Below are 26162 nucleotides of genomic sequence, written 5' to 3' on the forward strand. Positions count from 1 at the left end.
TTTTTCTTTTTTTTTTTTTTTTTTTTGAGATGGAGTTTCAGTCTTGTTGCCCAGGCTCGAGTGCAATGGCGCATCTCGGCTCACCGCAACCTCCCAAGTAGCTGGGATTACAGGCATGTACAACCACGCCTGGCTAATTTTTGTATTTTTAGTAGAAAAGAGGTTTCTCCACTTTGACCAGGCTGGTCTTGAACTCCCGACCTCAGGTGATCTGCCTGCCTCGGCCTCCCAAATGCTGGGATTACAAGCGTGAGCCACCCCACCCAGCACCTTCACCTAGTTTTTCACATGTATATCACTTTGAAAGTCATTTGAAAAACGATTTTAGAAACTAGGTGAAGAGAGAATTTTGAAAAATCTTTGAAATGTTAAAACTTAGAATTCAAATGTAGTAATTTTTGAGATTCTGTGAAACTAATATTATGATATTACTAGTGAAATAATTCAATATTTCATTTTGTAAGTACTTCTTAAGTAATGTAAAATTGTTAATTGTTTAGTAATGAAAAAGAGAAAAAGAGATAAGCAAATTATCCCTGGCAGAACAGTTATCTTGACATGTTTCCATTAAAAATATAAAACTTTTTCAGACTATTAAAGTAACGCAAAATTACCTGGAAGAATTACTCCCTGTAAAGCCAGGTCCGATACTGTAACTCACATTAAGGGCTCCCTTCCAGCTCTCATCTGGTGGAGCGATTCCTCCCAAGTGGCTGTCAAAGTAAAATGAAAGTGACAGAAAAAGGCTGACTATCACCATTTCTAAGGAGAAATTATAAAATTTGATGACAATATTTCATTCATATATAACACAAATATTTGTCATTTGTGCCAGGTACTATCAAAAAGTCCCCACTTTGTGGGGCTCATATTCTAGTGAGAGAGCCATACTGAAATCAATACGTAAAATATGTAATATGTTAGTGATAAGAGCAAAGAGAAAAAATAAAATAGTGATGGCAAATGGGAAGCCCATCTCCTTATTTTTGACCTTAATTATTTATGTGGGGATTCACTGAATCCAAGAAATCCTAAATATAGGAAATTAATGACTCCATTAAGGAGAATAAACTAATTTGTAAAGAAGCTGCTGATTACATAGTAGGCACTCAAACAGTTATTAAGTTGTAATACTCATACAGGCATTTAAAAACGGCAGTTGAAAGATATGTAAAGAAATATCAGTTATAGAATACAATAATTGTTTACTATATTCTAAATATGGTGCTAAGTATTTTACACATATGATCTCATAATAACACTATCAAGGAGAAACAGTTACTAGCTTCATCTTACAAATGAAGAAACTGAGTCAGAGAAAGTTTAAGCAACTGGTCCAAGGTCATACCTCTAGTAAGTGGGGGGCATTGTCATATTCTTATAATACACATTGAATATAAATATCTAATGAATACCTATGAAAATTCAATTGCTTGAAAAATCTCAAATCAGAATTATCTTTGGACATCGTTTTGTATTTGAGAATTTCATCTGCAGCAAACAGAGAGCTATTTTATTTTTATTTCTTAGTCACCAAATGACTACTTTTATGACATAAAAAGATAATATACTCTGTTATACCTATTTTAGGAGTAATTTAGTTATAAACCTTTATGTTTAACATAAGAATGCCATGTTGGTTTTTGATGAGAAAATAGACACCTAGTGCAAAATATCTTAATCTCATATCCAACAAGAAAACTATACCGTAATAATATTTCTGCATCATTATATCCAATAGGATGTACAGGTATTTTGGGGATTCCCACTCCTTCTTCAACATCAAGTCTGAAAGTGTATTCTAAAAAATCAAATGCATAAAATGAAAACAATTTAAAAATCTGAGCAAGAGATATACAGGGATGTTTTGCATTACCATTGCAGATTTGCTATACATTTGCAATTATGCCAAAATTAAAAGTTCCCGGCCGGGCATGGTGGCTCACATCTGTAATCCCAGCACTTTGGGAGGCCAAGGTGGGCAGATCATGAGGTCAAGAGATAGAGACCATCTTGGCCAACATGGTGAAACTCTGTCTCTACTAAAAATACAAAAATGAGCCAGGAGTGGTGGTGCACACCTATAGTCCCAGCTACTTGGGAGGCTGAGGCAGGAGAATTGCTTTAACCCAGGAGGGAGAGGTTGCAATGAGCCAACATCAGGCCACTTCACTCTAGCCTGGTGACAGAGCAAGACTCCGTCTCAAAAAAAAAAAAAAATTAATTAATTAATTAATAAATAATAAATAATAAAAGTTCCCCCAAAGTCAGATAATTGTTTTACCTATACATCTTATTCAATAAATCATTTACATTTTAAGGTAATGTTAATTATAGAGATGACAGTTTTCCAAATTTGTTTTGACATTTCACATAATTTTCTTGACCTTTACAAGAATATTTTATTTCCTCAAGGATCTTTTGAATCTTTCTCAGAGAAACGTTATTAACAAGATGCTTAGAAAATGTGTCCCAGATTCTGAAACTATAAGTAATTGGGAAAAAACCCAAGAGAACATATGCAATCTTGGGAATAAATGAGAAACATCTTATTCAAATAGTAATGTAATATATTATCATTTAAGGAAGACTGAAAATTATTGCCAGCCCTAAAACCTCATTGGAACTGTGGCTTTCAGCCAAGATAGAGTTAAAGGGACCAAATTTACCTTCATGCCTGAAACACCTTATTTTTTATTCACCTTATTTTATGTAAATGAAACACTTTAAAAATAATAAAATATGTAAAATAATAGTTCTATCATGAGATTTTTATTAGGTAAGTAGCTTCATGAGATAATTGACTGCTGAAACAAAAATTTTAACAATATGATTAGGTAGTAAATCAGTAAGCATATAAGACTTTCATAACACTATTAACTAATTTGACCTAATTGACATTTACAGAATACTCCAACCAAAAGCAGAATATGCATTATTTTCAAGTGCAAATAGAATACATATTAGATAGACCATATCTGGGCCATAAAACATGTCTCAGTAAATTCTCAGTATGTTCTGCAACCTCAGTGGAATTAAATTAGAAATCAATATTAGAAAGATACCTAGAACATCCTCAAATATTTTAAAATTAAATAACACCTTTATAAATAAACCATGGGTCACAGTAGAAATGAAAAGGGAAATTAGAAAGTATTTGGAACCAAATAAAAATAAAAACACTCAGCCTAGGCAGCACAACAAGACCCATCTCTAAAAGCAAACATTAAAAAATTAACTGGGCATGGTGGTACATGCCTATAGTTCCAGCTACTAGGGAGGCTCAGGCAGGAGAATCACTTGAGCTTGGGAGTTTGCGGTTACAGTGAGCTGTGGTTGGACCACTGCACTCCAGCCTGGGTGACAGACAAGGTGACAGAGTGGGATCTTGTCTCTAAAATAAAGTAAAACTACAATATATTAAAATCTGTAGGATGAAGCTAAAGTAGTGCGTATAGAGAGAGGTATAGCACTAAATAATCCATCTTAGAAAAAAAGTTAAGTTTCCGACAAATGACATCAGTTTCCACTTTCAGAAACTAGAAAAAGAACAAATAAAGGCCAGAATAAGCAGGAGAAAGGACATGGTAAATATCACAGCAGAAATCTAAGAAATAGAAACTGGCTGGGTTCCTGATGGCTCATGTGTGTAATCCCAGCACTTTGGGAGGCCAAGTCAGGAGGATTGCTTGAGTCAAGGAGTTTGAGACTGGCCAGGGTAGCATAGCAAGAGCTATCTCTATTTAAATTTAAAAAAAGAAATAGAAAACAAAAACAATAGTAAAGATAATCAATGAAACCCAAACCTGGTTATCTGAGATCAATAAAACTAACAAACTTCCAACAAGACAGATCAGGACAAAAGGAGAAAAGACTAAATTGCTAACATCAGGAATAAAGGAGAGAATATCACTCTAATACCTGCAGACAGAAGAATAGTAAGAAAATATTATAAACCACTCTATGCTCATAAATTCAACAAGTTAGATGAAATGGACAAAAATCTTTGTAAAAATGCAAACTACCAAGACTGACTTGAGAATAAATAGATTATATATAAAAGAAATTCAATTTGTAGTGAAAAAACAGTTCTACATAAAAAACTTCAGGCACAGATAGATCCCTGGAGAATTCTACCAAGTATTTATAGACAACATTGAACCCATTCTTTATAAGCTCTTGCAAAAAAGTGAAGATGAAATGATTCCCAACTCATTCTAAGAGGCCAGCATTTCTCTGATACCAAATGACATAAAGATATTACAAGAAACTAAATCTACAGCTTAACATCCCTTATGACCATAGACAGAAACATTCTTAAGAAAAATATATCAAAAATTCAACAGTATGTAAAAGGATAATACATTGTCAACAAATTGGATTTATTTTAGGATGACAGGGTTGGATTAACATTAAAAACAATCATATAATTTGACAAAAGTAAATAATAACATATGATCATCTCTATGTACATAGAAAAAAACATTTGGCAAAATCTTATATACATTTCTAATAAAAACGCCCAGTATATTAGGATAGAAGTAAATTTCCTCAGTGTGACAAAAGGAATCTATGAAAAACCTAGAGCTAGCATAATATTTAACAGAGAAAGAGTGGATACTTCCCTGTTGGAACAGAAGTAAAAAGCAAGTATGTCTGTTGTAACAACTTCTATTCAATATTGTACTGGAGTACCTCTATAAAATGTATATAAAAAGAAGAAAGAAAAAAAAAATGTCCTGGAGGTTCTAGCCAGTACAATAAGGCAAAAAGAAGAAAGAGAGAGAGAGAGAGAGAGAGAGAGAGAGGAAGGAACGGCATGTAGACTGAAAACCAAGAAAAATTATCTTCGTTTGCAGATGACATAATCATGTATGTAAAAATGCTGATAGAAGCTACAAAAACTAGCAGAATTGATGGGTTTAACAAGTTTGCAGGATACAAGACCAATGTATTTCTTCTAGAAATAGAACAATGTTTTCATTTCCTAGTAATGAAAAGTTGGAATTGAGACTTTGCAATAGCATAAAACTATGAAATGTTTGTGGATACATCTGACAAAAGGTATGCATGATTCATACAGTGAAACCATAAAACTTTGCTGAAAGAAATTAAAGATTACAAAGTTACATTTTATTTATGGATCAGAAAAGTAAATATTGTTAATTCAATTCTCCCAAATATTGCCAATTCTCCCCAAGTTGATTTATATATTTCATTCAATCTCAATCAAACTCCCAGGAGGCTTTTTGGTGAAAATTGTAAATTAGTTCTAAAACTCACATGGAAAAGACCAAAATTAGGCACAACGTTTTGAAAAATAGAAGCGTTGTAACCTGGAAATTGTACACATCTGTTAGAATGTAGAATTGAAAAGATTGACATACTAAATATGAGTGAGGACATAGCAAATAGAACGCTCATACATTACTGTTGAAATATAAAATGAAACAACTTCAGAGAACAATTTAAAAATTTCTGTGAAAGTTAAATATCCAACTAACCATAGTATTCAGGCATTTCACTTCCAAATATTTCCCAAAGAGAAATAAGAGAACACATACATACAAGGTCTTGTACAACAACTGTTCATGGTACCTTTATGTGCAATAGTCCCCACACTGAAAGCAATCCAAATGTCCACCTACAAGTAAAGGAGTACACTGCGGTATAGCCATTCAAGGGAATACTACTCAGCAAAAGAAAGAAAAACTATTGACAAAGATGCCAACGTGAACACATCTCAAAATAATCATGCTGACAGCAGAAAGCAAGAGGAATGGTTGCCTAGGGATTGGCATGAAGTGGGAAGGAAGAATTGAGAGGGTGAGAATATAAAAAGACGAGAAGAAGCTTTTTTGGGATAATAGATATGTTCATTATTTTGATTGTAGAGGTCATTTCACGTATGTAAAACTTCAAATTTTATGTTTTAAATAATACAAAAACTCATTTTTTTTTTTAAAGAGAAATGTATGTATGAAGAAGAATACAATCCACTGGTAATTCAGGGAACCTAAATTGTCATTTGTTAAAAGGAGCATTACTTTAGGTATGAGGATCAGTATTTCTGAACTCTAATAAAGGAAGAAGGAGAGTATGAGTTTACTCCCCATGCCGACATCGCATGAAAATTTAAAATAATACAAGAAAAAATGTTTTAAAATCCCTAGCAGCAGTAATCCAAAATGATATAAGTGTACTCAATTTTAGTTTAATATTATTCTGAACATGCTTGCTTTTCCTCCTTTTAAAAGGGCAAGGAGTATTTTTGCAAAATTAGTGGACTGATAGGCTCATCCCTCACCTTTTGCTGGATAGCCTGGAGTGAGTGGGTCACCAGCACCATTCAAATTTAACACATTTCCTCTCTGGGCTGCAGTTCCAGGAAGATTCCATCCTTTGGGATATGGCTGGACCTCAGGAGCAAAGTAGTCAGCCGGATCTGAGTACAGGATGATTCCTATGGCTCCTGCTAACATGGCATTTTTAACCTGCAGGGGCAATGTGCAATTCATAATGCAGATATAGCAAATGGTTGGCTTATTCATATAAGAAAGACATTAATTTAATAATGGAAGGATCTTTAGACACTGCCTTTTATCATACAATTACACATTCAGTTCTCTTGGCTTTGAACAGAATTTCCCACCTGTTAGACCTAACAGACTTCCATTATTCCATGGAATTCTAAACAAGTTATCATTTCTTCTGTGAAACATTCCTATTATAACCCGCAACTGTAGAATTAATGTTCCTTCTTTGTAGTTCTACATTTTCTATATTATAGGATAGCTCATAATGTATTAAAATATCTTTTAAATGTCTATCTCCCCTATTAGGCTCAGGATGTTTTTGAAAACATGAACCATGTCTTCTTAATTTTAAACTACTCTAAAATCTTACACATCATAGAGTAAGCATTCTACAAATATTTATGGAACTAAACTGATTTAAAATTGTATGCAGAGCAGTCATATTTTGCGAAAAATGGCCCAGGGTTTTTGTAAACATCTTTCTAACAATTCAAACTGGCCAAGAATAGGAAAATGTACCCTGTGAGATACTAAATTCTTCTTCACCAAAAGTATTGTAGCAGAAGATGGATAACAGTCTTGATTCATAAAAATGCATTCCAATATTCAGAGAGCACCCTGTTACATCACTAAGAGTATAATCTGTCACAACTTTTTGAAGGAAAATTGATGATGTCTATCAAAATTTTGAAAGAATATACACTATTATTTAGCCATTTAATTTATATGAATCTATACTACAATAATCTTCACACAAATTTCTGAAGCATATATTGACAAGGATGTTCACAATTAAATTATTTGTAGTAGTAACAAATTCAAAATAAGACAACATCATCAGTAGTGGAATGGTTAAATAAATTGCATGTTAATTCTGTGAAATACGATGCCATCATTCAAAATAGTGAAGTAATTAATAAGAAGTTATATAGAAATTACTAAGTACCAGCCACTATCCTAAGTGCTTTCAAACAAAGTCATTCAATAAGGACTCTATGAAATTGGTGCTATTATTGGCATTCGCATTTTATATATGAGGAAACTTTGCAACAGAGAAGTTAAGTAACATGCTTAACTTAACATGCTTACTGTTACTTAATACGTTAAGTAACAGTAAAAGATCTAGAAAGAATAGGATCAGAACCCAAGTGATACGGATCTAGGGTTCTATACTCTTAACCAATGTATTACATAACTCTCAATGTGCGGACATGAAGAATATGAGTCTTGGCTGAATGAAAAAAATTAAGTCTTGTAATATACAATGTAAAAGGTAATCAATAAATATGTGTAAAATGGGCATATAGGGACAGATGTATTTATATTTCACATAATTAGATTTGACAAAAGCTATTAAAATTGATTATATCTGGATAAGAAGTGGGTAATGCAGGGGAGCTCTTCATTTTTTACTTTACATAAATTTCCTTCAATTAAATTTCAAAAAGCAAATATTACTTTTGTAACAAAAATGATTAAAAAATACTTTTCTTTTCCAGGTATGTGAGAAAACATAAAAACATGAGTTTCTGTGTACCCATGGCAAATAGGAAAAAAAAAAAAAAGAAAGGAAATGTTTGAAAGCAATTTGGAAACTGAGAAGCAAATTGGTCATTTACATTTACAGAATATATATATCCTCTCATTCTCTGTAGAAAAACAAATAATGCTGTACTTTATTTCCTCTGAAGATTTTTCCATATCTTGCAATAACAATCTTCCCAGTACAGTTGATGCCCATCTCTCTTTCTAGTTTGAAAAAGTCTTCAGTGCGAGCATAGTTCACATATACAAGATCTCCCTATAGGGAAAAGAAAATATATATAATGCTGCTAAAATTCAAGGAAAAAAACCAAAAAATAAGTTTGCTTCACAATACTACATCATCAAAAGTGTTTCCTTTCTTTATTTGGGGAATAATAAACAGACCCACGGTAATTATGCAGAAGTCGTCAGAAAATCTTTTAAAATCCTGAAAAGGTTTTAAAAAATGACAATGTATAAGACTTACTTATTTATTTATTATACTTGAGACGGAATTTCACTCTGTCGTTCAGGCTGAAGTGCAGTGGCACTGTCTCGGCTAACTGCAACCTCCTCCACCTCCTAAGTTCAAGCGATTCTGCCTCAGCGACCAGAGTAGCTGTCATTACAGACATGCGCCACCATGCCCAGATAATTTCTGTATTTTTTAACAGTAGAGATGGGGTTTCACCATGTTGGCCAGTCTGGTCTTGAACTCCTGACCTCCAATGATCTGCCCCCCTCAGCCTCCCAAAGTGCTGGGGTTACAGGTGTGAGCCACCGCACCCAGCCATACGTATTTAAATAGTGTATCCTGTGTTGAAGAAATTATCAGTGTATACTAAGCCATAGGGAATAGAGTAAATAAATGTCATTTTAAAGATCCTAACTATATTTATTTACTTTCCAACCATTGCATTACCTTAAGAACCTCTGTGGTATGATCTATAAAATCCTATCTATGAATCCATAAAAAATTCAAACTATTAACAATGGAAAGAAGCTTGTAAAAACACCTACCGCCGGCTGGGCACAGTGGCTCACATCTGTAATCCCAGCACTTTGGGAGGCTGAGGCGAGCGGATCACCTGAGGTTGGGAGTTCGAGACTAGCCTGAACAACATAGAGAAACCCCGTCTCCACTAAAACAAAAAATACAAAATTAGCCGAGCATAGCAGCGCGCGCCTGTGGTCCCAGCTACTTAGGAGGCTGAGGCAAGATAATTGCTTGAACTCGGGAGGCAGAGGTTGCAGTAAGCTGAGATTGCACCACTGCACTCCAGCCTGGGTGACAACAGCGAAACTCCATCTCAAAAGACAAAGCAAAACAAAACAAAAAACAAACAAAAAACACCTACTACCTCACTGAATTAAAAGCATGTTCAGCAGTTTCTTTGTTATTTCAAAGAGTGGCATCTGCTTCAGCAGGATCAGTTTTTAATGTATTTGTTTTGTTTCTTTTTTCTCAGGTGTTCTTTTCTATTTTATTACAATTTTTTTTAATTGGGGGATGAGGTTTTCATAGTACTGAATATCAAACAATGGATCAGCATGTATGATTCACCTAATTTCCTTTATTTTAGTCCTCTATACAGATTTTATATAGCAAAAGAATCATTTAAAGACTTGGATTACAAATGTATTTTATTTTACCTCTGGCATGCCTTGGGCTGAGAAAGCATTATATGGTGGAACAATATTTGTAACATTCTCGTAGCCATCTGGTGTTGGTTCGAAGTATGACGTTTTGAAAATCTAGCAAGAATTAGAACATGTCAAGTTGGAGAGAAAAAATCCAGATTATTATTAAGATATAATTCATTTTGCCTCCAAGTATATACTTCAGATTAAGCATCCTGGAACTGGGTTCTATAATTAAATAGATAAATTACACTGACAACAATGAGAAAGGGCCTTATCATTATTATTGTCTTCCTAATAATAGAAACTGGCCTCAGGACTTAACACCATGTCAAACACATAATGGATACTGAATAATTCACTCTTAACAAATTTCTACTTTTACTTGACCCTACATTGCAATCCACATAAAATGGTCAGATTGTAAAACATAAAAAGTACCAACAATTTCACATACCTCAGTTTCATGTTCATCCACAATCGATATATAGTTGGCATTTGTCTCATTAGGGTAAGATAAGAGGACATCATAATGAACTAACTTGGCTGAATCTAGTCCAAATTTCTTCCACTGGGTTTGGATTTCCTTGGCAAGCAAGAAATTTTGTTCTGTTCCTGCCAGATGAGGAAGCTTTGTAAAAGAACTAAAATGAAAATAAAGTATAGGAGGGAGTTAAAGACTATGCTCAGATGATGTGCCTAAAAACTACTCTAAATGCACTACTTATGCTTTGGGCATTAAGTTATTGTTCCTATATGACAGATAAAAGAAACTTAGCTAATGTTACCAGTTTCTAGACAGGCCAATTTTTAAGTTATTTGTATACAACTGCAGTTTTCATATTATGCTTCCTCAGAAAAGAACACATTTCATGGTAGACACAATCAGCAAAGGCTCAGCTATGAGAAGACACTCTGGAAGAATGTCATACTCCTGTACTAATAATGTTCCTTTTTGCTGCTTGTCAGAGAACAGAGACATTTTGGGAAAAAAATTAGATCTTAATATCTCGCAGGGACCACTTGGGCACTTCCATGTTTAACTTATATATTTCTACTGTTGATTGTATCATGTATGCAGTTGCTTATTTATCTCATTGATGTCAAAGTACATGCATTTTTATTTTTAATATCCCCTTAGTGCTTAGTTCTTGACTTTTACCCAAAAAGTACAGGCTTGCTGAATTTAATTTGGGCAGTGTTCTCTTGGTTCTGGATGTAAATGAGTTGTAACATTTATGTGACCTCACAAACTTAGTTCTTAGTAAGATTTATTTTACTTGGGGTGAATAATATTTTTAAAGTCCCTGGCCAGGGGTGGTGGCTGACACCTGTGATCCCGGCACTTTGGGAGGCTGAGGAGAGTGGATCAACTGAGGTCAGGAGTTCAAGACCAGCCTGGCCAACATGGTGAAACCCTATCTCTACCAAAAATACAAAAAATTAGCCAGGCGTCGTGGCGGGTGCTTGTAATCCCAGCTACTTGGGAGGCCAAGGCAGGAGAATTGCTTGAATCTGGGAGACGGAGGTTGCAGTGAGCCGAGATCATGCCAATGCACTCCAGCCTGGGTGACATAGTAAGATTATGTCACAAAAAAAAAAAAAAAAAAAAAGAAAGAAAAGAAAAGAAAAGAAAATTAAAGTCTCCCACCATCAGTAGAACAAAAATAAACACTTTTTAATTTTTTTTTTTTTTTTTTTTTTTTTTTTAGTTAACCAGACGACAGCCACAAAATATATGGCAGTAGAGGGAAATTAACATGTATTGAAAACCTGCTGTATGACAAGCACTCTACAGTCACTTTCATACGTGTTTTCTCATTTAATCATCACAATCCTTCTTTCATCATCCCCATTTTGCAAATGAGGATACTGACAGAGTGGCTGAATAATCTACTCATAATTTTACACCTAAAATTATAAATGCTGGAACTGGAATCCAAAATTTTAGTTATCTGATCTTGAGAAATAGTGATATTTCTAAATAATTCATCTGCTCTTATGACCCATGTGTTTAAAATTCTTCTACAACTCCCTGTACCCTGCATTAGAAAGTTCAAGGCCGGCGCGGTGGCTCAAGCCTGTAATCCCAGCACTTTGGGAGGCCGAGACGGGCGGATCACGAGGTCAGGAGATCGAGACCATCCTGGCTAATACGGTGAAACCCCGTCTCTACTAAAAAAATACAAAAAACTAGCCGGGCGAGGTGGCGGGCGCCTGTAGTCCCAGCTACTCCGGAGGCTGAGGCAGGAGAATGGCGTGAACCCGGGAGGCGGAGCTTGCAGTGAGCTGAGATCTGGCCACTGCACTCCAGCCTGGGCGGCAGAGCGAGACTCCGTCTCAAAAAAAAAAAAAAAAAAAAAAAGTTCACACTCTAACACGGCATCTAAAGCACTTTTAGGTTAGGTCCTCTCTTCTGTCTTTTCAGATTAATTTCCCATCACTCTCTTATAAACTTTTCTGCTCTCTGTCACTGAGTATACTTACTTTTCTCATAAAATGATTATGATCTTTAATACCTTTTAGATCTTTAATACTTTTGCACAATGTCTTATCTCAGCCAAAAATATTGTCCCATCTACCTGACTCTCCCTCTATTACCACTTCTAATCATTCTCCTTTCTTATCTCCAAACTATTAATCATCCATAAGGACTCTTCAAGCATCATCTTCTCTGAGAAGATGTCCTTCTCTATATCATAAAATGAAAACTGAACGTATCAGATGTTTAATTTCTTACTATATTTATTTTTTAAAAGTACATATGTGTTCAGATGGAAGTTATTTTATATGTATAGGAATAAAAAAGCAAAACAGAGACATTTAATTTCTAATTTATACAATTCATTATTTTAGTTTCTACAAAGAGCAGATATGATTCTTGTAATTAGAAAAAAAATATTTATTTAAATTAGGAGGAAGGATTAGCCATGAACTTTTTTGCCTCCCATATTTTCAAGAACCCCCTGAAATGAAATAGAGAAGTACAGAACAAGAGTAGAAAGGTATAACATCCTTTATTTTATATCAGAATTTCTCCGTATGGTCCCAAGATGGGCATTACAGCTCCAGGCATACATATTCACCCAGTAACTTCAGGAGAAACAAGTACAAACTAGAATAACTATTCCTTCTTTTGTGTTTAACAAAGGAACATTTTTGTAGAAGATCTTAGCTAAGTTTTTCTCCCATTTCATTAGGCAAAATAGGGTCATTTACCCCTTTTCAAACCAATCAAGAGATTCCTGGGCTCGGAGGAAGGTAACCTTTACTGAACACATACCCTCCTGAGGGAGGGAGAACACGCACAGTTGAGGCTCTGTTAATAAGAAAGTGGCTGGGAGAAATAAAATTGTTCCCACATTTAAGCCCTTTAACTCAATCTTCAAGCCCTCCTTTGCCTTCTAAACTCTTCTGCTGTTTTCATTAACCCTTTAGATCTGCAATCAACAATTAGCCTATATCTTCAGCACCTTCCCTGAATGTTTCCCTGACCTCCTTGTCTTTCTTTTCTTTCTTTAAATTTGTTTTTCCAGATGGAGTTTTGCTTTTTTTGCCCAGGCTGGAGTGCAGTGGTACGATCTCGGCTTACTGCAACCGCTGCCTCCCAGGTGCAAGCGATTCTTATCTTATACATATAAATGTTCGAAGAAAAAATATAACATTAATATAGCATTTTTTGAGGTTTATATTTCATGTATGTATGATACATATGACAGCTACTTTATAAAGGATGGTGGAGGAGAGAGTAAATGGACATACAGAAATGTGAGTTTCTCCATTTTATATTAAGTGACAGTAGTAAATTTAAGCATACAGTGAAACATTATATATGTGTAATATAACCTTTAGAGTATCCACTAAAAAGTATAGCCAAAGAGGTATAGCCAAAAGATAAATTGAAATAAAATAAAATTTCATATATTTTCCCCACTATCAAAAAGTCAGAAAATGAGTAAAAGTACAGAAAGAAAACAGAAAACAAACCATAAAGTGGCAGACTTAAGTTTAATTATATCTATCAATAACTATATTATATGTTAATGGACTAAACACTCACAAGGCGGAGATTACCAGAGTGGACAGAAAAGCAAATATCTATTATATGTTGCCCACAGAGGGCGTACTTAAATTAAGATTACAAAAATGGATAAAACAGCAAATAACAATTGTGTTCTCTCTATAGAGGGTACATTTTAATTCTAATGAAATTGATAGTTAAAAGTAAGTAGATGGAAGAAGACATCCTATATAAACATAAGTATTAGAAGGCTGACATGGCTCCATCCATATGAAATAAAATAGATTTTAAAACGTTATTACTAAAAAAAAAACAACAAAACATTATTACTAAAGATAATGAAGCACATTTCATAAAAATACAAGGTCATTCTGTTTTGAAGACGTAACAACATCCATGTGTATATGCCTAATGAATGAGCCTCAGAATACATAGAGCAAAAAGTGACCAAATTAATGGGACAAATAGACAACTTCGCATTCGTGGAGAAAACTATAACATACCTCTGGATTAAATCTGACCCCCTCCCAAATTAGTAAAGAAATAAAGGAATTACCCTAACGACCAGCTAAAAGAGAAAAAATAATATGAATAATATGATCATATGAATCGATACAGAAAACGCACTTGACAAAATTCAACACCCATTCATGAAAAAAACCCTCAGCAGTCTTGGAATAGAGGGGAGCTTTCTTGACAAAGAGCATCAACAAAATACCGACAGCTACGCCATACTTAATGGTGAAACTAAATCTTTCTCCTTAAGACCAGAAAAAAGAAAAGAATGTCCATTCTTACTACTCTTATTCAACAGAGTAATGGAAGTTCCAGTCAGCACAAAGAGGCAACTTTTCTTAAAAAAGTAAAAGGCACACAGATTAGAAAGTAAAAAGAAATGAAACGTTCCCTTTTTGAAGATGACATTATTGTCTACATAGAAAATTCCAATGAATCTACAAGAAACAAACCAAAACAAACAAACAAAAACAAACCAAATTCTTTCCCACCTTCCAGCCAAGTCCAGTGGCTCACACTTGTAATCCCAGAAATTTGGGAGGCCAACGTGGGAGGATCGCTTCACCCCAGAAGTTTGAAACCAGCCTGGGAAATATGGCAAGACTGTCTCAGAAAACACCCCCAAAATCAAAACAAACAAACAAACAAAACCTTCTTAGAGTTCAGCAAGGTCACAGGATGCAATATCAATACACAAACACAACTGTATTTCTATATGCTAACAACAGAGTATGTGGAAAGTGAAATTAAAACAAATTTGCAAATTTGCATTTGCTCCAAAGAAAATGAAATACTTAGATGTAAATCTAACAAAGCATATAAAGCATCTGCTTAATGCAAATTACTAAATGCTGATAAAAGAAAGATGATCTACAATTGGAAACATACCATGTTCATGTAATAGAAGACTGGACATAGCAAAAATGTCAATAATTCCCAAATTGCTCTATAGGATTAATGTAATTCCTATCAAAACTCCACCAATAGTTTTTAGACAAATATGTGTTTATTATATATTTTAAATGAAAAGGTAAGGGATATAGTATAGCTACAATAATAGTTTAAAAGAATAAGGTAAGAGGAATCATTCTATGTTTTGTTAAAATCTACTATATCACTTTAATAATCAGGACAGCACGGTACTGGATCAATAGGGCAGAATATAAAACTCAGAAACAGAATAAGACTCTGTCTCTATGGAAGAGAGAATCTAGAAATAGACTCACACAAATAAGCCCCATCAATTTTTAACAAAGATGCAAAAGCAATTAAATGAAAGAAGGATAACATTTTAACAAATGGTGATAGAGCAACTGGACATTCTTAAGCAAAAGAATAAACTCAACCTAAACCTTTCCTTATGCGCAAAATAACTCAAAATAGTTCAGAAACTTTAATGTAAAAGGTAAATTCTAAACCTTTGGGGGAAAAAAGAAGACAAAATTGGTCAAAGGCCAGATCAAAGAGTTCTTAGATATGAACCCAAAAGCATGATCCAAAAGAGAAAAATTGATAAATCAAACCTCATCAAAATAAGGTTTTAACTTCTGATCTGCAAATAAGGGTGGACAAACAGACAAATTATAGACTGGAAAAAAATATTTGTTCATTGCATTTCCAACAAAAGACTTATATCTAGAGTAGAGTTGACCCTTGAAACGACATAGGTTTGAACAGCATGGGTCCACTTCTATATGATTTTTTTTCCAATAAATATATTGGAATTTTTTTTTGAGATTTGCAGCAATTTTAAAAAAACTCATAAACGAACCACATAGCCTAGAAATATTTAAAAAGTAAGAAGAGGTTTGTCATGAATGCGTGAAGTACATGCAAATAATATCTATTTTATCATTTACTATTTTAAAATAACATTAATCTATTATAAAAAGTTAAAATGTATCAAAACATATTCATACACTTACAGACTACATGGTGCCATTTGCAGTCTACAGAAATGTAAACAAACATAAAGATACAATATAAAATCATAATTATGTAAAATTAACTGTAATACATTGTGTACTACAGTAATACTTTTGTAGCCACAGCTTATTGCTCTTGCAGTGAGCTCCTGCGGTGACTATCTGCTTAAACCACTGTGTGATGCTAATCATCTCCCTAACCATCACTACATGAACAGTTTCTTTCTCCAGTAAATGGCTTGTGGAAGTTTTAAAAAAAATGATGTCTCATGGTTCTCATGTAGTTCTCACCATGTTTACTACAACACTGTAAACCTTGAATAACACCATGGGATCCATACAAAGCGCCATTAATGAAACATTATAAGAAAAAGATGAACTGCTTGGTATACCATAGATTGAGGTCTGCAGCTGTGATTGCCCTCCGTTTTCAAGATAAATCCAGCATAAGGACTAATGTTAAAAAAAAAAAAAAAAAAGGAATAATTTGTGAAGCAGTCATGGCAGCTGTGCCAACAAGTGTGAAAACCTTGTACTTTTGCAAATTACCTTTTTCTCTTGTATTGAAAATGTAGCTTTTATGTGGGTATAGGATTGCTATAACAAAGGCATATCTATAGACTCTAATTAATGTGATTTGAGAAAAAGAAAAGTCATTCTATGATAATTTAAAGCAAAAGAAAGGTAAAGGTGGAGAATCCTATGCCTGCAAAAGATGGTTTGATAAATTTAGAAAGAAGTTTAACTTTTAAAGGAGGAGCAGCTTCTGCTCACCAAGAGGCAGTAGACAAGTTCTCAGATGACATGAAGAAAATTACTGAGGAGAAAGGATATCTGCCTGAACAGGTTTTTTAATGCAAATGAAAGTACCCTATTCTGGGGGTGGAGGGGGATGCTACAAAGGATATTTATGACTAAGGAAGAGATGTAAGCACTGAGATTTAAGGCAGGAAGGGATAGGGGAATTCTACTGTTTTGTGCAAATGCAGTTGGGTTTATGATAAGGACTGCCCTTATCTATGAAGCTGCTAACCCCCAAGCCTTGAAGGGAAAAGATAAACACCAGCTTTCAGCGTTTTGGTTGTACAACAAGAAGGCCTGGACAACAGAAACCCATGTTCTAGATTGATTCCACCCATACTTTGTTCCTGCAGTCATGAAATACCTTGCCGGGAAGGGACTGCCTTTTAAAGTTCTTTTGGTATTGGAAGACACCTCTGGCTACCCAGAAACCCTGAGATCAAGTAGTCTACTTGCCCCTAAACACATCTGTCTAATTTGCCCCCTAGATCAAGGCGTCATAATAAGAATCTTTAAGGCTCATTGCACTCTATTGAAAGGATTGTCAGCCCTATGGAAGAGAACCCCAATAGAACATCATGAAATTCTGAAAGAATTAAAACCGTTGAAGATGCCATCATTGTTATAGAAAATGCTGTGAAAGCCATCAAGCCCAATACAATAAATTCCTGCTAAAGCAAACTGTGTGCAGATTTTGTACATGACTTCACGGGATTGATGACAGAACCAAATAAGGTAATCATGAAAGAGATTGTGGGCCGGGCGCGGTGGCTCAAGCCTGTAATCCCAGCACTTTGGGAGGCCGAGACGGGCGGATCACGAGGTCAGGAGATCGAGACCATCCTGGCCAACACGGTGAAACCCCGTCTCTACTAAAAAATACAAAAACTAGCCGGGCGAGGTGGCGGGCGCCTCCCAGCTATTCGGGAGGCTGAGGCGGGAGAATGGCGTAAACCCGGGAGGCGGAGCTTGCAGTGAGCTGAGATCCGGCCACTGCACTCCAGCCTGGGCGACAGAGCGAGACTCCGTCTCAAAAAAAAAAAAAAAAAAAAAGAAAGAGATTGTGAATATGGCAAAAAAAAAAAAAAAAAAAAGTAAAAACAGGTTGAGGGATGAAGAGTTTCATGTTAGTAATCTTGGAAAAATTCAAAGGTAACAGACACCAGAAAAATTAACAGAAGATGATTTGATGGAGATGAGTACTTCTAAACCAGTACCAGATGATGAGGAAGAAGACAGAAGAAGCAATGCCAGAAAACAAGATGACATTAGACAATCTGGCAGAAGGTTTTACATTATTAAAGACTGCTTTTGACTTCTTTTACAAAAAGGTCCTTTATACGATACGGGCACTAAAACTAAAGCAAATTCTGGAAGAAGAACTGGTAGTGTATAAAAATATGTTTAGAGAAAAGAAAAAGTAAAAACCAGACATGATGTCTAAGAATTAAATGGAATGTGACTGCCTTTCCTGCCTCCCCTTCTCTACCTTCTCTGCCTCTGCCATCCTCCAGACAGCAAGACCAAACCCTTCTCTTCCTCCTCCTCCTCAGCCTACTCAATATGAAGACTGTGGGAAGACCTTTATGAAAATCTACATTCACTTAATGAATAGTAAATGTTTTTTCTCTTTCTTATGATTTGCTTAATATAATTTTATTTTTTCTAGCTTACTTTATTGTAAGGATACAGCATATAATACATATACAAAATACATGTTAATTGTCTATGTTATTGCTAAGGTCACTAGTAGGCTATTAATAGTTAAGTTTTGGGGGAGTTAAAAGTTATATGTGGATTTTTGACTGCATGGAGGGGTCAGCACACTATGCCCACATTATTCAAGAGTCCACTCCATATAAAGAACTCTAAAAACTCCATAGGGGGATTGGGAATGGTGGCTCATGCTTATAATCCTAGCACTCTGAGAGGGTGAGGTGGGTGGGTCACTTGAGCTCAGGAGTTCGAGACCAGCCTGGGCAAAATAATGAGACCCTGTCTCTACCAATCACAACAACAACAAAAAAAAAACAAATAAATAAAAATTAAAAAATTAGCTGCATGGGGTGATGCATGTCTGTAGTCCCAGCTACTTAGGAGGCTGAGGTGGGAGAACCCCTTGAGCCTAGGACATGGAGGTTGCAGTGAGTTGAGATCACACCACTGTACTCCAGCCTGGGTGATGAAGTGAGATTCTGTCTCAAAACAACAACAACAACAAACAAAAAACTCCACAGGGGGAAAACAACATATATCTAAATAGAAAATAAGCCAAAGCTGTGAATAGACTTCTAAATTTATTTCTTTATTTTTAAATTTTATGGCTACCTACTACTTGTACATATGTATAGGGTATATGTGATATCTTGATACAAACATACAATAAGTAATGATCAAATCAGGGTAATTAGGATATCTATCACCTCAAACATTTATCATTTCTTTGAGTTCGGAACATTTCAAGTGCACTCTAGTTATTTTGAAATATATGATAAATTATTGTTAATTATAGTTGCCCTATTGTGCTATGTAATACTAGATCTTATTCCTTCTATCTAACTATATTTTTGTACCCATTGAACCAACCTCTCAGTATTGTCCACCCTCCTCACTGCCCTTCCAGTTTCTGGTAACCATCAGTCTATTCTCTATCTCCATGAGATCAATTTTTTTTAGCTCCCACATATGAGTTAGATCATGCAATATGTATCTTTCTGTGCCTGGCTTATTTCACTTAACATAATGACATTTAGTTCCATTCATGTTTCTACAGATGATAGGATTTTTTTCTTTTTTATGCTGAGTAATAATCCATCCTGTATATACACCATAATATTTGTTGATGGAAGTTGATCATCAAGCTGATTCGGTATCTTGGCTATTGTGAATACTGCTGTGATAAACATCAGAGTGCACATATCTCTTTGGAATACTGATTTCCTTACTTTGGGGTAGAAATGCAAAATGATGCAACCATTTTCACTTATCTTAGGCATTTTCTTAAAAAGTTAAACTTATACTTATCATCAAACTCAATCATTTCTAGAGAAATAAAACCACATATCCACAGAAAGACTTGTAAACATCTGTTCACAGCAGCTTTATTCACAATAGTCAAAAACTATAATCAACTCAAATTTCCATCAACTACACATTGCAGTATATCCATACAATGGAATTCTAGTCAGCAATAAAAATAATGAACTACTAATACATGCAACAATCTAGATGAATCTCAAAATCATTATTCTGAGTAAAAGAAGCTGGATACAAAAGAGCATGTACTATATGATTCCATTTAAATAAGATTCTAGAAAATGCAAATGAATCTCCAGTGACATAAAATGTATTAGTGATTGCCTAGTGCCAGAGATGGAGGGGGGTGGGGAATAAACTGCAAAGGGCATAATGGAATATTTTTGTAGCATGATGGAGGAGGCGGTTTGTTCAGTATAGCATACATCTGTCACAACGCTCAAATTGTAGGGTTCATAGGGATGCAGTTTCTTTTATGTAAATTACACTTCACTAATGCTGATTTTTAAAAAAACACTGATTGAAAGAGTCTGAATACAGAAATAAATACTATGGCCATTGTTCTTAAGGAGTTTACGATCACTCCCCCGATTTCCACTGTTTTTCATGGTTAGAAGCTAGAGGATTTGCAATGACTCTTTCTGGTTTCATTTTGTCTTATTTGTCAATAACAAACTTATACCTGCAAGATGGGATAAAGGTTTAACTTTTGGCAGACAGAATCAGACACTTGGATCACTTTTCCACTAAATCACTTAGTCAACCAGTATCTAACTTTCTCTGACAGAATATGGTAGCTAAAAAATTGCTGATTAAAACCCAGGCACTGATGAACAAAGAATAACATTCAGTTAGATCCAAAGTTACATGAAGTTGAAACATCTCTCAATAAGCCAACCAGATACTTTTTGTTATGTAAAGTTAGGGAAGAAAGACCTACTTTTATAACATTCTAACAGATTTCACCCCAAGAGTGGTTTAAAGAGACATTAAAAAAAAACACACACATAAACATAAGTTGATGACCAATTTTGTAATTTCACACAGAGAACACTGTCCTCATGAATATAACCAGTTATAATATGCTTCTCACTGTGATATTTTAAACATGAGTTTTAAGATCAAATATGTAAAAAAAAAAAAAAAAAAAAAAAAAAAAAAAAAAAACTCACCGAAGAAATGATTTGATGTTTTCAGCTTTCATTTCGGATACTAGTTCCCACCTTATACTTTGATGATAGCGCACAGAAGTGGTTGATTCTTTGAAAGGCTTAATAAACCAGCCTGAGGGAAAAAAAAAATACACAAACATACACAAACATCCACAAAATCACTTTGACTTTATTAAAACTAGAAGCCATCCCTCTCTCCTTTCCCCCAAAAAGTCTTTATCTGACAAATAGATCATGGTGGGTTTTAAAAAATAATGTTCATATTAAATGCAGAAAACCTATAAATTCTGATACGCAATATAATTTTGAGATGCTTAAAAGGAGTTTTATTTAAGGGAAGCTCTTTCATTTTCTCACGTTATGCATGAAGGCATAGCTTTTCTTGTTCTTCCCTGAGTATCTAGTCCCTGACACATAGGGAATATTCCACACATATTTATTTAAATACAGAGCAGCGTTTTTGTTTTGTTTTGTTTTGTTTCGTTTTGTTTTGCTTTGCTTTTAGCGCTGCCCGCATTAGTTGACAGTTTTGACTCACTAATGTTGCTTGGAAATAAAATAATTTTTTTCATCCCTGCAGATAGTGACAGCTCTAGGTTGTCTTTAGTGAACTCAGTGAACATTTAATAAATTTGAATTTCAAGCACATTTTGTCTATTAGGAACCTCAAAATACATTCCGTCTGGTTTCTAGTTTTGCTGAAATTTGCAGAGTTTATCATATCTAGCCCAGTGGGTCAGAGCTAGCGCACAGCCCAGTCCCTTCCAGCTCCAGGATTTCTCCCTTTATCTCTGCAGAGTCACGAGCCCCGGAGTAAGGGGAAAGTGTTTCGTTCACTTACCCACCATAAACCCCACCAGGAAAGATGCCAGCGCAGCAGTCAAGCACATCCAAAGGTATAGATGGCCCCTGGACTTCGCCATGGCTTCTTGAGGGCTGAGCTTGGGGCGCCTACTACCTTCGCGAGCCTCGGGGCTGCAGAGAAACAGAGAGCGCGCGGGCAGGAGCCTGTGAGCGCGGGGTGGCCTCCGCTGACCTTCGCAAGGCCTCGCCTCCGCCCTCCCCGCCAGTCCCGAGACAAGGAAAACAAGGCAGCGCCGAGCTCCTCCGGGTGCCTGTGGTCCCCAGGGGCCCTGGAGGGGAGAGAGGAGGCCCTGCAGAGGGAGGAGGCATTCTTCCTGTTGGCGGGCAACTTCCATTCTGTGGATCCCGCAGTAACCCGGACATAGTAGGTGGCGGGAGCTGCTGAAAATGTCCCTAATTATTTTCCAAAGAACTCGACTGCTGTTTGCCACGCCCATCCCCCAAAATGCCCAATTTCGGCTCAGAAGTGAATTTAAGTATTGCTTTTCCTGACCTCTTGGTTATTCCTCTTCCAGATTCTCTGCTGTAATTTCCCACTCGTCAAACTTGGGAAGAATTTCTGGTCCTGGGTGCTCCGCTGTTAAAGCTTTTAACACCACTAATACCTCAATCACTGTCAGCATCAAAATCGATGGGATTGCGTTCTGTTGTTCCCCTTTACTTAAACAAAACTCCACATTTCTGTAATTCTGTTTCCACTCATTTAAGTGAGGTTTTTACCTACCTCACTGGAATATTTTGGGTTCACATTACTAAAAGTAGTCATTGAAAGGACCTTGCACTGCCAGTAGTTACTGAGAGTAGGTTCTTAATGCTGAGGCTCAGACACCAATATCCCAAAATATGGTGCTTTGAGATGCTAAACTGAAGAAGCTAGCCGGTCTCTCTGGCCATACCCCTCTCTTCCAGCGCTTCCCTCTCAATCCTTTGTCTCTTCCAAAGCACAGAATAAAGCTACTCTCTAAAGTTCCCTTATCTGCCTAAAGTCCAGAACTATTAAAGGATAAAACAAGTAAACAAACGAAAAAACAGTTTCTTTCCTGAGTTTTAATTAACCGAACTCACAGGAAGAAGGACTGCAGTCTGTCAACACAACTGGCAGACTTTTGTTACAAACCGTTGTCTGCTCTGTAGGGCCAACAGACTTTGTCCCAGGCCATTGTATATTCTTCAAGCCCATTGAATTCCCCTGAAATTCATTTACTACCCTCCTAAAATTATACAAACATTCCCATCTTCCTTTCCTCTAAAAAGATGCGTATATTATCATCTGTACCTGTTGGGCTATTGGGTAATCATTCTACTATGATTCCCTTATGCTATGTTGTTCAATAAATTTGTAAGTCTTTTTTCCTAATAGTCTGCGTTTTGTGAGTTGATTTTCCAGCAAAACTTCAGAGGGTGAAAGGGAAGCTTTTCCCCTGCATTAACAATGGCCCCTGTCATTCCCCTGTCCTCACCATATTACATTCATGAAGCATTTCTCTTTAAATATGGGTTTGCAAAATCGTGGCCATCGTAAATAGCCTGCATCAACCATCTCACCTCAGAGAAAAATTTTAGGAATTTATGATTGGCTTCACGTATCTAACTAAAAGTAGTTTTTTCAGCCAAAACAAAATTGCTGAGTTGATTTCAAAGACGGTAGGATATCTAGGATAAACTTCACAGCATTATCTGCAGCCCTGATAGCTTTAGGTAATGCACCTTTGCTCCTAACAAGTGACTGGAAGAGTCAAATTTATTTTTCTGGGACATAATTTTTTTTTTTGTCATTGTAATGAATGGCTACGAATTGAACATAATTGTTGATAGGTATGCCTAATGACTTATTTCTTGAAACTTTTGTAGCACACCTGATATTTAACTTGGAAGCAAACCTCCTTAATGAACTATTGATTTTTAAATGTTGGCATGCAATTTAAGTCCTAACTAACTTTAGCTTTTTTAGCTACTAGCCCGTTAGACGTTCTTTGACTGATTCCTCCAATGTTTTCTATTTTAGAGAGAAATATCTTTCAAAAAACATTTTCATAACAAAGTAAGTTTGTTGCCCCCTTATATGCATACACACAACAGCATATATAGGGAATTAGAATAGAATTATTCAAAAGGGTCAGTATCCAGTGAAGTAACTAAACCCCTCAAATATGGCTTAAGAAACATCTTCCAAGACCACTCAGAATTATTTTTATGTGTTGCATTATGAAATAATACTGGGATTTTAATAACTCTCCAGTATTTAACAGGTGACACACAAAGGTCTCAAACAATAGCAAATGTTATTTTTGTACATATAAACATTTTGGGGATTGATTGTGTAATTTGTCAATTTAGACTCTTGGCTTTTTCTATTTGCTACCCATGGGACCATTCTCTGTGGACTACATAGCCCTCAAGAGGCAGATCAAAATTATCTCCAGGAAAAGATTTATTGAAGAAAGAGAAGGTAGAAACTAACAAATAAAGTTGCCAAGCTGTTTATTAAATTTATTTTTTCCTTCTCATTTTGTGTTTTGATTGCTAATTGAAGTTTGAGTAATAGAAGAAATCAATGCATTATTTAACACAGTTTGCCAGTTTGAATAATCTTCCTAAATTAAAATTAGATTATTCATTTAACCAACATTTATTGAGAGGCTATAACATGCCACACATTATGCAAAATTCCAAGAATATGATCCTTGTTTTTATGAAGCCTATAATTCAATGAGAAGGCAAATATTGAATAAAAAATTAAATGTAAAGAGTTCCAAGAATGAGCAATGTTACCTCAAATATGACTTTTGTCTCTGTAGGCGGCATCTGCAATCTTGACCAGCCATTGTAAAAAGCCCAGTTAGCTGGCTCAACAAGTCTTTGGCCTTTCGTCAATATAGACACTGCAAGCATTCAAAATTCTATGTTAATTACATTTGTAACAGAAGGCTGCTATCAAAAAGTAATTCCTAATTATTACCATCTTGGCAGATACTTCTACTTTGCAAAGCACACTTAACAAAGCAACACTTGACGTGGGCAATCCTTTTCAATTTCTCCATCAAAGCTAATGGTATATAAAAACTTTTAGTGTTGAAAACCAGTCTCTCAATGAAGCTATTTGGCACATTTGACCTGCTCATGATTCAGTGAGCCTCTAACACGACAAAACTCACCACTTCCTCCATTCAAGTTAAATTGCTCTTATCTAAGCATTTTTTCCTCCTCTTCTCTGTCAGCAGAGGCAATTTTGTAACTCCAAAGCTTAAGTTCCTTCAAATGGGTTATGGCAAGGTTTGAAAACAAAGTGTCATATATGTACTAATAAAGAAGTATATATAAATTTCACTTGCAGAATTAAGCTTTAATTATTAAGCTTTAATAAAAAAGAATAATGTTTAACTTGATGATAAATTGGTGAGATATTTGTCAAACCCACAGTCTCACCAGGTGCTGTGCCACAAAATTTCATGTTTTGCTTGAAAATGTTGCCTTATTCTGCATATGAGCTGCATATGAGAGGCTCACTGTGTAGATACAGACATTATGCCTTTAGTGATGTCACAAGGTGGCATTACTAGGGAAATGCTAATAGGCCCACATGATGTTGTGGTCATCCAGAAAGCAATGCTCACTTTCAAAAATGTGAATAGTTGATGTTATGATAGCGGTGATTCAGCACAAGAATTACATTCCAGTTGGGTATGTGTTTCTTTTCTCTTTTATAGGATGGGGTCTCACTATGTTGCTTTGGCTGGTCTCAAACTCCTGGGCTCAAGCAATCCTCCCAAAGTGGTCTCTCAAAGTGCTGAGATGACAGACATGAGCCACTGTGGATAAGTATTTTTAAGATTCTGGGTTCCAAAATTGTCAAAAATTAGCTTCAAACATAAAATAAGATGTTAAAAAATTAGTACATTAAACAATATACTAGAACCTATATAACAGAGGAGAGGTGAGACATAGGAAGAAGTCTAGATAGTGAGAAGAGGTGAAAGACTACTAAAAGTGAGAAGAAATTTTAAAAGAAAAGCAGAAACCATGATTGGATGATTTCCTTCTGATGTCATAATTACTCTACTCAACAATAAATGTAGAAATTAGAAAAGACCTACCAGGTTAATGTGTAAAATAGACCATCCATACC

General features: G+C 35.4%; 1 protein-coding gene across 3 annotated transcripts in view; it reads right to left on the bottom strand.

Annotated features, from left to right (window-relative positions):
* The window catches only part of NAALAD2 (N-acetylated alpha-linked acidic dipeptidase 2), a 54391-nt gene extending 32158 nt beyond the window's left edge, over positions 1 to 22233 (bottom strand). For 2 of the 3 annotated variants that reach the window (XM_030917573.1, XM_010376663.2), the window contains exons 1-8: positions 22014 to 22233; positions 21173 to 21284; positions 10159 to 10345; positions 9714 to 9815; positions 8212 to 8337; positions 6308 to 6494; positions 1708 to 1801; positions 615 to 713 (exon numbers count right to left, since the gene is read on the bottom strand). In XM_030917573.1, coding sequence (XP_030773433.1) covers positions 615 to 713; positions 1708 to 1801; positions 6308 to 6494; positions 8212 to 8337; positions 9714 to 9815; positions 10159 to 10345; positions 21173 to 21284; positions 22014 to 22095 — 989 coding nt within the window. In that variant the 5' untranslated portion in view covers positions 22096 to 22233. Of the gene's footprint in view, positions 1 to 614; positions 714 to 1707; positions 1802 to 6307; positions 6495 to 8155; positions 8338 to 9713; positions 9816 to 10158; positions 10346 to 21172; positions 21285 to 22013 lie in introns of those variants that run through there. The other variant, XM_030917574.1, reaches the window with a different exon arrangement.
* Positions 22234 to 26162: the final 3929 nt, after the last annotated feature.

This window comes from Rhinopithecus roxellana, chromosome 15 (assembly GCF_007565055.1).
Source record: "Rhinopithecus roxellana isolate Shanxi Qingling chromosome 15, ASM756505v1, whole genome shotgun sequence".
Lineage (NCBI taxonomy): Eukaryota > Metazoa > Chordata > Mammalia > Primates > Cercopithecidae > Rhinopithecus > Rhinopithecus roxellana.